Source organism: Mytilus galloprovincialis, chromosome 11 (genome assembly GCF_965363235.1).
Source record: "Mytilus galloprovincialis chromosome 11, xbMytGall1.hap1.1, whole genome shotgun sequence".
Classification (NCBI taxonomy): Eukaryota; Metazoa; Mollusca; class Bivalvia; order Mytilida; family Mytilidae; genus Mytilus; species Mytilus galloprovincialis.
The window spans coordinates 82,450,043-82,462,681 of record NC_134848.1 but is presented as its reverse complement, the minus strand read 5'-3'; the positions used below and the strand labels follow the sequence as shown (position 1 = coordinate 82,462,681).

Genomic DNA, 12,639 nt, shown 5'->3' with positions numbered 1-12,639 from the left:
ATTTTTGTATATTGCTGTTAACTTTGTTTTTTAAATAAAAGCAAATATGTAGTAAGATTTGAATAATCCTAAAATAGCAGATAACATATTTGTCTTAAAATGAGCAATAGCTGAGCTTTTATCTAAATTGGATTCTGAAGAAGAGTCCCTCTAGAATTTCAATTTAAAACGTCTTTTTTCTTTTTGATATTTTTTGTTGGTTAACATTTGTTAAAAAATATTATGAATTGCAAACATATGATGGGAACTAATGGAAATCAGTGACATTTCTTTTAATTTAATAGTCCAAGTGTATGTTATCTATATTATTTTATTTGATCTTTCATTGTCAAGTAAACGATGAACACAATAAATTCAATTTGATAAATTTGTTGTTGTTGTTGTTTTTTTACCATTAGTCTTTGAAAGAAAGAGAAAAACCAACAAGACAATGGTTTTCTGCAATAAATGTAATTATTTGTAATACCAAATGGGAGATAAATCTTACTTCCTTTTAAAAACTGTTGTATTACAGAAAAGAGTAATATTACAGATTTATATAATATTACATTTTTATGTAATATTACAGTTTTCAGTAATTGCCTGGACTGCAAGTAAGTAAAAGTTAGGTCCATATATATAATCCAGGGAAAATAAGGAAAATGTGCAGACATTGAAAATGATCTATGTGCTAAAGTGTCGCACAAAGGATAAACAAAAATACAAATGTCAAAGTTATACATGTATGTATTCTATTTGTTTGACCTTAACAATAGAATCGAAATATCATTAACAATTAAAATCACCTCATTACTAGTATTATATATATATATATATAAAACCCAAGTGAAAAAGAAACGGAAAAAATTACATCACTGTGGCATACAAGTCTGTTTAATGCTCATATTGATACACAGAGGTGAGCAGAAAATCTTGAATAGTATGGCATACAAGTCTGTTTTATTAGAGGTAACGTGTGGGGTAACACCAGTTTTTATGTGTATAAGCTGTCCAGTTCATGTTCACCAATTCAACACAAAATCTCATATGCTATTTATAACACACAAACATATCTATCCACATTTCAAAGTCCTTATGGGATGTTCAACAACCAACTATCAGTCATTCAATTTTTTTTTAAAGAAACAATTAACTATAGATATAAGAAGATGTGGTATTAGTGCCAATGAGACAACTATCCATCCAAATAACAATTTATAAAAGTAAACCATGATAGGTACAATGCATGGACTCAATATGATGTATTTATATTTTGTGTGTTCCAGAATAGATGCCATAAAACTAACATTCTTACTCATCGAACATACATATGAATACATAAAATACAGTCAATCACAGGGAGTTTTACTATGACAATTCTTCTAGGTTTGTTTGATTTTATGTCATAAATAAATGAATGGTGTAAATCAGTGTTTTACCTGTACTTGAATGATGTTTAGGGGGCGAACTCAGTCAATGAAACCTATCTTGTCACAACAAATTCATGAATAATATTATAAGATAGAACCAAGAACTGAAAAAGAAACAGTTAGCTGACTATCATATAAGAAATTTTGTTATAACTTCAATACATTATATTTCTAATTCACAAGAACCAAAATCTCTCTCCTTTATTTAACAGATATGTAGTGGGCAGTAACAGAGTTATATTTATGTTGACGGATGGATCTAAAGCTTGGGAAGTGAAAGATTTTTTAACCCAACAAGAAAGATGTGAAGAGGTTACAATAGAAGGCAAAAGTTATCCAGGGAAAGGACAGGTAAACAAGTATTTTATTATACCCCATGCAACAAAGTTGAGGAGGATATAATGTTTTTTACCCTTTACTCTGTCTGTTGTCTTTCTGTCCGTCTGTCAGTCCTGTTCTTGTCATCGCAACTCCTTTGAAACCGCTCAGCAGAATTTCATAAAACTTTGTTTCTAATAAGGACATACTATGTAGATGTGCATATCAACAAGAAATTACTTTTTTTTCTTTCGAGAAGTAATGCCCCTTAGAACTTAGAATGTTGGTCTAATTATGCTACTGCAACAATTGAAACTTTGTAGTTAATGAGGACATAATATGTTAACGTGCAAAACCACAAGAAATTGTTTACTTGTTGATTTAGTTAGAGTTATCAGTCTTTCAATCTGGTAAGATTTTGTTTATCAAGTGACAGTGTGGGGGCGTGGGGTATATGAGTGTACTCACAAAGGTTCTTATTTCTTTATTGTTTATATCTACTTTTGTATAGTGGAAGAGCCTTATTTGTTTTGGGCTTTGCAACTGTATATTCATTCCTTATCAGTTTAAAAAATGTTGCTAAAGGAAGTTAACAGTTATACTATGAAGTTGGTATATTTTAAAGCTAAATGTGATATTTAAATCATACCAGTACCACAGCACTATGTTCAACCTTGGTTTTGCTCATTGTTGAAGGCAATCAGGTGACTTATAGTATTTACGAGTTGTCTCGTTGTAGGGCTGCCAAGTCTCACGCATTTAGCCTAAGACTCACACATGTTCAGGCTTTTTTTTTTGCTGCATTTTCCTTTTATCTATTGATTTTTCTCTTTGATCTTTTCAATTTTGGCCAAATCTCACGCATTTGCTTCATGAAAATTTGGCAGAACTGTCATTGCAATCGTTATATTCTTATTTTTGTATTTTTATATATTATAAACTTCATCAGACTCACTCTAGTCACTTAGAACCAAAAGTTAAGAAAGTTTAAAGTTGTAAATTCTTCAATCATATTGAAAGAAGATATTCGTTGTTCTAAGAAAGTTTTGCCATGTACATTTCAATTGAACTGTAAGACTAGATTTTCATTCTTTTAGAAACTAGCCAGTTAAAAACCTTTTCAGAAATTATGCAAAGAATGTCATTCCATAATTAAATGCCCCGCTATAGTGGCATTAAATTTTACCCTAGGCCTTGTTCATCTGTCGATACATCCATCCATTCCATAGGTGGTTTCCGTTCTCTACTTAAGTTTGTTATAAAACTTATCAGAGATGGGTCCGATTACTTTCAATGTGATTGATTAAATTACAATTACTTTGTCATTTGTACTATTAAATTAAATTAATGATTACATGATTTCTGAAAGTGTCTGATTAAATTAATGATTACATTGGCAAAGTAATCATGATTACATCTGATTACAGTGAATTTAAAAAAGAAATATTTTGAATGATATGAATGAATAAACATTTAATATATCTAGAGCATTTTTAAAAAGGATTTTGTTTGATATATTATAAAATGACAACTTCAAACTTCATCTTTTTATTAAACCAAAAAAGTTCAGTCAATACATATACATAGTGTCAATGGTTATGACCCATTACACTTTATCATCATTGATTTCTGAATTATTTTAACTTCAAATGAATATAGCTTTGTAAAGAGTTAGTTCTTACCTCTTCCAGACTTTATATGTATTTCAAGGTGCTGTTTATGAAATTTAAAATATGGATGAAATAAAGTTACCAGCTAAAAACTATGTTAAATTCTAATAGAATTGTGTAATCAAATTGTAAACATAAACAAGAACTAAAATCATTGCATTTTACACGTCCAGTCCAAAAGCATATAAAAATTTGCTTATTTAAACAAAATATTTCTCCAATTTTTAATTTAGTTTGTTCTTATTAGATAAGTTTCCACATGTCTGATTAATCTCTTATCATATAAATTGTCATACAGCTATACTCAATTAGTAAATGCAATAAAAACAAATCTTAATTGGTTTCCTACCCGTCAATTCAAAGTTGACAAAAATCACAATATTAACATAAGATTATAATTCAGGGTTAAAGAAAAGAATTACTTAAATTTAACATTTCTTATCAAATATATATATATATGTACATCTTTACATTTTTTTTTAAATTGTGAATATATGTACAATATCTTTTACTAAGGCCAGTGACATATAACTGTATTAACATGATTTATAAAGTAAACCAAACTATTTGACCATGTTAAATATTTATGTTACAAGAATAACCAAAAGGTTCATTTATTGACCATAAACACAGTTTAAGATTTTTTTCATTGTAATTAGAATGTAATCAGAGAGTAATCAGGATAACAGGGTATTTTTAAAAGTAATTGATTAAATTAAATTACATATAATCAGATTTTTGGGTGATTAATGATTACAATGATTACTTGAAAAATTGTAATCAATTACAGCTGATTAACAATTACAATTACAATTACCCCAAGTCTGAAACTTATATACATAATGCATAATACCACAAAATACAGATCAAGTTTGAATTTTGTGGGGGTGTCACTTTTATTGTTCTAAAGTTATGCCCCTTTTCAAATGGAAAAATTCCTGAATTTTTTGTTTCTGTTTTTTCTAATTAAAGTTAGCCTCAACCAAATGTTATAAAACTTATATGCAATGCTTATTACCACAAAATACAGATCAAGTTTGAATTTTGTGGGGGTGTCACTTTTATTGTTCTAGAGTTATGCCCTTTACAAATGTAAAAAAATCCTGATTTTTTTGTTTCTGTTTTTTCTAACTGAAGTTAGCCTCAACCAAATGTTATGAAACATATACACAATGCTTAATACAACAAAATACAGATCAAGTTTTAATTTTGGGGGTGTCACTTTTATTGTTCTAGAGTTATGCCCCTTTACTCATAAAAAAAATCCTAAATTTTGCGTTACTGTTCTCGTAAGTTTGCCTCAACCAAATTTTATGAAACTTATACACAAAATTAAGTACCACAAAACTCAGATAAAGTTCAAATTTGTGTAGCATCGCTTTTATTGCTCATCAGTTATGTCTCTTAATAATATTATATGATTTACAAGTGGGGCATCATCTGTGTCCCATGGACACATTCCACATTTATTTTTATATTGTTCAAGTTGGACTCTAAAACCAGCAAGCTGAAAGAACATGTTTTATCACTGCAATGAGCTATCTCATTAACAAAAATTGTAAGTCTACTGAAAACGTTTACCGGAAGTTTAGACATTTTACAGAGCTACGACATTAAGAAATATAATTCATACAAATATATTAACATAGTTGTTTGCTATCTTTTGTAGAAATCAGAAGAATCATCAGATAAAAAGAATAACGTAGACAGTTCTAAAAATAAAATCAAAGATAAATCAAAAAGTGAAAGTGAAAATAGTAAAAAATCCACCAAAGAGAATGATATTGATGATAAAAAAGGATGATTTTTTATTTTATTTTTGGTAGAATTATTAATTCAGCTGGTTTCTGAAAACAACAGCTGGATTTTCTTTAACTCCTGCTTCATTGTTATTTTTTGAGCCACCACATTATACAATATATAAGAAGAAGGATGTTTTATAAGACGTAATAATTCATATTACTTGTCAATGTTGTAGCCATTGACTTTTTTCTATTTTTTCTAAATGTAAAATCACTAATTTACACAAAAGACGATTTTTATTGTGCTGAAACTTAAAACCAGAAGTGATTATCAATCTGCTAAACATTATTTTATTATTAAAATACAGTAATTTGGGATTTTGTCAAGAAAAAAAAAAGGAAATATTTTCATGTCTGAATGTCCTATAGCATCTTATTCCTAAATGACCCCTGTCAAAATGAGCAGTTTTTTTTTGTCTTTCAAAGAGGGAAATTAGAAACTCCTCTATTTAGCAAATTGAATTTGATCATATGAAATCTCTTATATAAATAGACATTATGAGTATGTGTAAAGCAAAATATTGTCCTATGAAATATTGTACAACAAGACAATATTTCATAACTATGTAGCATGAAATATTGTGCTGGTCTATGGAAAAATGTCCAGAGAAGGACAAATTTTCATAGCGAAATTTTGTCTGTATAAAGACAATATTTCACAGACGAATGTTATGGAATTTTGTCTTGTTAAAGGGAGGTTATATTTTGTGTGAATTGAGGCAATATTTCATAGATAAATACTATGAAATTATGTCCTATTAAAGGAAGGTTATATTTTGGTTATATTTTGTGGGTATCGAGACGATATTTCATAGACAGATTGTCATGGAATTTTGTCTCATGAAGGGGAGGTTATCAACATATATTCATGTTAGAGAAGGTATAAAGGATTTTTTTCCTGCGACACATGCCTGTGTATATATTAACAAAATAAGTGATTGTCAGTTCATTACTTATATTTGTACAGTATACTGTAATAAAATGAAACATACGTTAGACAATTCTTTAATCTATAATACATGTAAACCATTTGTAATGTATCTATATGCAAATTTGAAACTCACTATTAGTAATAATATAAATTCCTTGCTATTCAAAACAATTTCAGTTATAAATCTAAAAATGTACATGCTGCATGCTTGTGTACTATTTCTAATTGTGTAATATTTGATTAAAAGTATTTTCAAAGCCAGAATTTCATAGTGTAGTATTGTCATGAACAGAATTTCATAGTGAAATATTGAAGGAGGTGACAAAATTTCATGGACAAGGACACTATTTCATAATGAAATACTGTCAGTGGACAATATTCTATATGACATTTTGTCCGAAAGACAATATTTCATGGGGGACAATATTTTATGTTACATATATATCCTCCCTTTAAAGAAAAAAAAGGCAGCAACAATAAAAAATAATTCAAATTAGCTGACAATTACTAATTAATTATATTTATCTAACCAAAGCATTAGTGGGGGTGTTCCGGGTGTTGGAACCTTCCCCTTTTTTGGCCGATCAATGCATTTGAATGGGGACATATAGTTGGAACCCCCCCTTTGTCCTGGGTTGGGACCCCCCCTTTTTAAAATAGCTGGATCCGCCCCTATAATGAGGTTTATATCTCATGAAATAAACTTTGTAACTCATACTAACCAATTACTAACTATTCATATATAAAGAGGTTTATATCTCATGAAATGAAATTTGTAATCTCATGCATACATTTACAAACATTTATATATAAGACTTTTTGTAATCATATTGTTTATAAAAAAAAGTAGCTATAATCTACAATTTTCTTTTAATGTTGTGTATAAAACATTATACAGTCGTCAGCCTTTTTCATTTTTCTATTAAAACCGAGTTTTATAGCTGACTATGTGGTATTGGCTTTGTTTAATGTTGAAGGCCATACCGTGACCTTTAGTTGTTAATTTCTGTGTCATTTGGTCTCTTGTGGAGAGTTGTCACATTGGCAGGCATACCATATTTTCTTTTTTATATCCAAGTAACAATAACACAGCATCATCAAGTTCTTTTTATCTGTTAGTTCATAGTCAATTGTTTGTGATACTGACTTCAGATAGCTTAATTATAATATGAATTTGCATCATGCACTCTCTGTATTAATGTATCTTCTAAAATTTGTCAATCTGATTTAAATTTCGATCTTGTCTCAATGACCCTTCTTACAAATCTGGTTAAGCTCTGATACTGCATTTTGTGTTTAAAAATCCTTTATAATCCTTTGTTTTTGAGGAAAATCATCATACATTGGAAGGTGGACAATTCTCATTGGCTAATACAGTGAAACCTCTTTAAACCAAACCTCTTCGGTACTTTAGATTTTGTTTGGTTTTGGCCGATGTTTGGTTTTATCAGATTCACAACGTTCACAACTTACATAATTTGATATGACGGTGCTTATAAACATGTTTGGTTTATACAGGTATTCAGTTACACTTGGTTTAGTCAGTTTTCACTATATAATAATTACGAGAACAGAAATTAGAATAAATGTGCCAGATCGTTGTCAGTAAAATGTCGATACAGATCTGTATTATAATTAGATTGATACTTTACAAATAAAACATACATTTCAGCAGTCCTATAATTCATTAATGAGTCTAATGTTGCTTATCTGCTCATTAACTGGTGTTTGTTTGTCATGTCAATTATAAGCAGATTGATTATTTGTCAATAAATTATAAATGTGATCAGTCATACATACGCATTTTGCGCCTGTCCCAAGTCAGGAGCCTCTGGCCTTTGTTAGTCATGTATTATTTTTAATTTTAGTTTCTTGTGTACAATGTGGAGTTTAGTATGGCGTTCATTATCACTGAACTAGTATATAATTTGTTTAGGGGCCAGCTGAAGGACACCTCCGGGTGCGGGGATTTCTCGCTACATTGAAGACCTGTTGGTGACCTTCTGCTCTTTGCTATGGTCGGGTTGTTGTCTCTTTGACACATTCCCCATTTCCATTCACAATTTTAATTCTTACCACAGGCACTTCCTGGTATTGACAGATGATAATGTTTATTTAAAATAGCTTGGTGACAGTCAAAGTCTTATATTGTTCGTTTACTCATTTTTGTGTGTTATGTTAATTGTGTGATATGTATGCCTTGACTTTGTGTTTAATTTTAATAATCTGACTTCATTGCATTACCAAGAGTATTAGTATATAAGATGTAAATTGGTTGTTTCATGTGACTAATTTATCACAGAGCAGTGTCAAATTATCTTATGAAGGTTGGTAACATAAGTATCAGAAAAAGGGTTTTAGTGAACATGTATGTTACTTTGCAGGAGAATATATTTTTGTAATAAAATTATAATTCTTATACTAATTGAGTAATAATTTTTACATAAATGTCATAGTTCAAACGAATGTTAGTGAACAGAGTCTGTATAGTATTTATCATGACATTGTTAAACAACATAATCATATCATATGACCATATGTGTATTGTCATAATTGAAATAAATAAAATAAGATAAAGGATTTTTATTGAGTCTCAATGGTCCAAGTGAGCTTTTTTCATCACTTGGCTTCCTCGTCGTCGTCTAGTGTCCCTTAACTTTTACAAAAATCTTCTCCTCTGAAACTAATTCAAATATGTGTCCGATGACCCGGCCAACTAACCTAGATGGGGTGGGGTTTTAAATGTTTATCAAGTCAAGATCTATCTGCTCTGACATTTTCAGACATATTGGACAACCCAATGTTTGGTTTCTCCCCCTGAATTGGTAATTTTACGGAAATTTTGCAGTTTTTATGCCCACCTACGATAGTAGAGGAGCATTATGTTTTCTAGTCTGTGGGTCCGTTCGTTCGTCTGTGCGTCCGTTCGTCTCGTTTCAGGTTAGAGTTTTTGTTTGGTCAAGGTAGTTTTCGATGAAGTTGAAGTTCAATCAACTTCAAACTTAGTACACCTGTTCCCTATGATATGATCTTTCTAATTTAAATGACAAATTAGATTTCTGACCCAAATTTCACGTCCACTGAACATAGAAAATGATAGTGCAAGTTTCAGGTTACAGTTTTTGGTTAAAGTTTTTGGTCAAGGTAGTTTCTGATGAAGTTGAAGGCCAATCAACTTGAAACTTATTACACATGTTCTCGATGATATGATCTTACTAAATTTAAATGACAAATTATATTTTTACCCCAATTTCACGGTCCACTGAACATAATAAATCATAGTGCGAGTGGGCGTCCCTGTACTTTGGACACATTCTTCTTGGTTATTGTCTTGAATATTATCATAGACAGAGATAAACTGTAAACAGCGATTATGTACAACAAAATAAAATCAACAAATATGATCAAAATGGTCTATTGTCCCCTGAACGAGTTCTCATACTTTATAGTAAGTTTTTAACAAAATTTTGTAATCTTACCCAAAAAACTTCTCTGAAACTATTGAGGCAAATTTAACCAAACTTGGTCCCAATTATTATTAGTGTATCTCGTTATAAAAATTTGTATCTGATGGTCCTGCCTGCCAACCAACATGGCCGACAATGCTATAAATAGAACATAGGTGTTGAATGCAGTTTTTGGCTGAAACTAAAGCATTAAGAGCAAATTTGGCAATGGGGAAATAATGTTCAATGGGTAAAAATCTATCGTCTTGAAATTTTCAGACGAATCCGACATGCTGTTGTTGGGTTGCTGCCTCTGAATTCGTAGTATGAAGGAAATTTTGCAGTTTTTATCCGACCTCAATTTTTTTTGCGTCGTATAATGCTATCATATATATTGACCATGATATTGTGTTTGCCGAATTTGCAATAGCTTCATCCTGGTATCTATGATGAGTTTATTCATCACAACTTAAACAAAAGCCAAGAATAATTCCATAATACAAAAAAGCAGACTGGAGCACAATTAAACAAGAAATAAACACCTTATATATAAAACATCTCTTTGAAAACCAGCAACATCTTTGTGTAAATGAAATGTGGAACTGTGTTTAAACAACAATAAAAAAGCAGTAAAAGATCACATCCCACATAAAACAGCAAAAACAAAGGACGTTCACCCAAGGATCACAATGGAAAAAAACGGCTCATTAGAAAAAGAGACAGACTTCATCAACATAAAAGTCCAGGAATGCATCACTTGCTAAAAAATACAAGAATGTTAAACACCAGGTGCAGAAAAGTATACGAGAATCACACCAAGATGAAACAAATTTTGGCACTATAAAAAAATTTTGGACCTACATTAAACATAAAAAACTGATCATAGTGGAATTACTGAAATTAAACAAGATGGCAAACTCCTAACTGACCCACTACAAAAAGCTGGGGCACTTAACGCACAATTCCAGTCTGTACTCACACCAGCAACTAATATTTCCCATACAGAATTTATCAAACAGTGTAACATGCCACAGAATATTTCATCTCCCTCCATGTCAAAATTAATCATAAAAACAGAAGGTATACAAAAACCTTTACATAACGTAAATCCGAACACAGCAACAGGACCAGACGAAATTAAATTTTATCTTTGAGAAGTCAGTTAAAACAGGTGTTGTTCCAGATAACTGGAACACTGCCCATGTCTCTCTCGTATACAAAAAGGCCAAAAATATAACCCTGAAAACTACCGCCCTATATCACTCTCATGCATTTGTTGCAAACTTTTAGACCACATCGTAGTTAAACACACCATGAAACACGCAGATAATCACAACATTTTATATCCCCTACAGCATGCATGGTTTTTGCAGAGGTCGATCCTGCGAAACACAACTACTAGAATTTATAGAAGATGTCTCACTGAACATGGAAAACAGTAAACAAACAGATATTTTGGTCATGGATTTTTCTAAAGCATTCGATAAAGTTTCCCATTCTTTTCTAACTAATGAGCTTCACCATTAAGGGATACAGGAGGGAATTAACTTACTGAATACACAATTTTCTTAGCAATCGAAAACAGGCAGTAGTTCTAGAGGGGGAAAATCCGAGTTTGTTGCAGTTGATTCAGGGGTTCCACAGGTGAAGAAAATGTTGGATAAAACCAAGTTTTATAGCTAGATTCACCTCTAAGAATGCAGAACTATAGAAAATAATTGTACATGTATATGCGTGATTCCAAAACAACCATTCTCGTCAAATTAGTTTTTTAAACTAAATAGTTCCTACGCATAGCTGTATCTTTGTCAATAGTTGAAATATTTTGGTAGTTTTTGTATCAAATGAAAGCTTGGGCACTTGGGATCACTGCAGAACTCTTGTTAAAAGTTTTACTTGAATAATAAAGAAGTATATGAAATTTAATAGGAGGGCACATTTGGCCTGTTGTTCAGATCAGAAGTTCCTGTTTTTGTACTATCAAACTTTGGGGAACAAGTACGTTCTAATATGCAATTAAAGGTACGTTGGTTCTTTCGGCACAAGTCAGGATAAGGTACAGTTTTGACATGAAATAACTGGTACTTTATTTGAACTTAAGACAAAGTAGCCATAAATGCTTGAAATTGCAGAATTTAATGCAGAAAGCAATGGGCTATAAATTAATGGTTTTATACCTAAAGGAAAATTAAAAACCTCAATTATTTTCAGATTAAGTTGCTAGACACCATATTTAATATTAAAGTTTCCATTGAAATTTAAGATAAAAGTAGTTTACATGGTTGTAAAGACTGTAGTATGGAATTTACAGATAAATTAATGGGTTTTCTTCCAATTTCAGTTGTATAATTTAAACTTGAATCATGTGGTTTTTTTTTCAATTCTGACTTTTTTTCAGTTTGATAACCGAAATTTGAATCACACATTAAAATCTTTGTTATTGATTTGAAATTTCATTCGATTGAATGCTTCAATGATTTGAATTTTTGTGTTATACACAGAAATGTTCAAAGCAAAACATGGTCCAATTTGAAGTGAATAAATTCGGCAGGACATTTTCATCTCTGCAAAGGCTTTGTCAAATACCACGCTAGTAAAATAAGAAATGGGTTGTCTGGATACTACATAATTGTTTTAATTAATGTTGATTCATTTTCTTGGTTTATCACTGAATGTTTTAATTTCATAAATTGCCATAAAATACTATTTTGGCGGTAGTGTGTTTTGAAATAAGCATGTACACCTATTTTCTGACGTTCTGCATATACTTTAATTCGACAAAGCAAGGTTAAAGGTAACAACCCAATCAAATATGCGTTGACAGTTAACTTCATGTTAAATCTTTCAATATTTAATAAAAATTTGATACGATAAATTGTAAAAAACATGAAGACCAAAAATAATAAAATAATTCGAGATTGTACTCAGACAAACAGTATCTATGATCAATATTATTGAAAGTTTGACAACTTGACAGTATTTTCACTAAAGAACTTTAATATAAATATTTGCATTTAATGAAGAAAACATAAAGAGACCTCATTTCGTTTTGTGATTATTATG

The 12,639-nt window shown here is 30.6% G+C and overlaps 1 protein-coding gene across 1 annotated transcript; it reads left to right on the top strand.

Moving 5' to 3' along the window:
- Positions 1 to 822: 822 nt before the first annotated feature.
- LOC143050935 (LRP chaperone MESD-like) lies at positions 823 to 5,201 on the top strand. Its single transcript, XM_076224036.1, has 3 exons — positions 823 to 898; positions 1,622 to 1,760; positions 5,067 to 5,201. Exons 2-3 carry the CDS (start codon positions 1,653 to 1,655, stop codon positions 5,199 to 5,201), a joined length of 243 nt encoding a protein of 80 aa, XP_076080151.1. The 5' UTR covers positions 823 to 898; positions 1,622 to 1,652.
- The last annotated feature ends 7,438 nt before the right edge of the window (positions 5,202 to 12,639 follow it).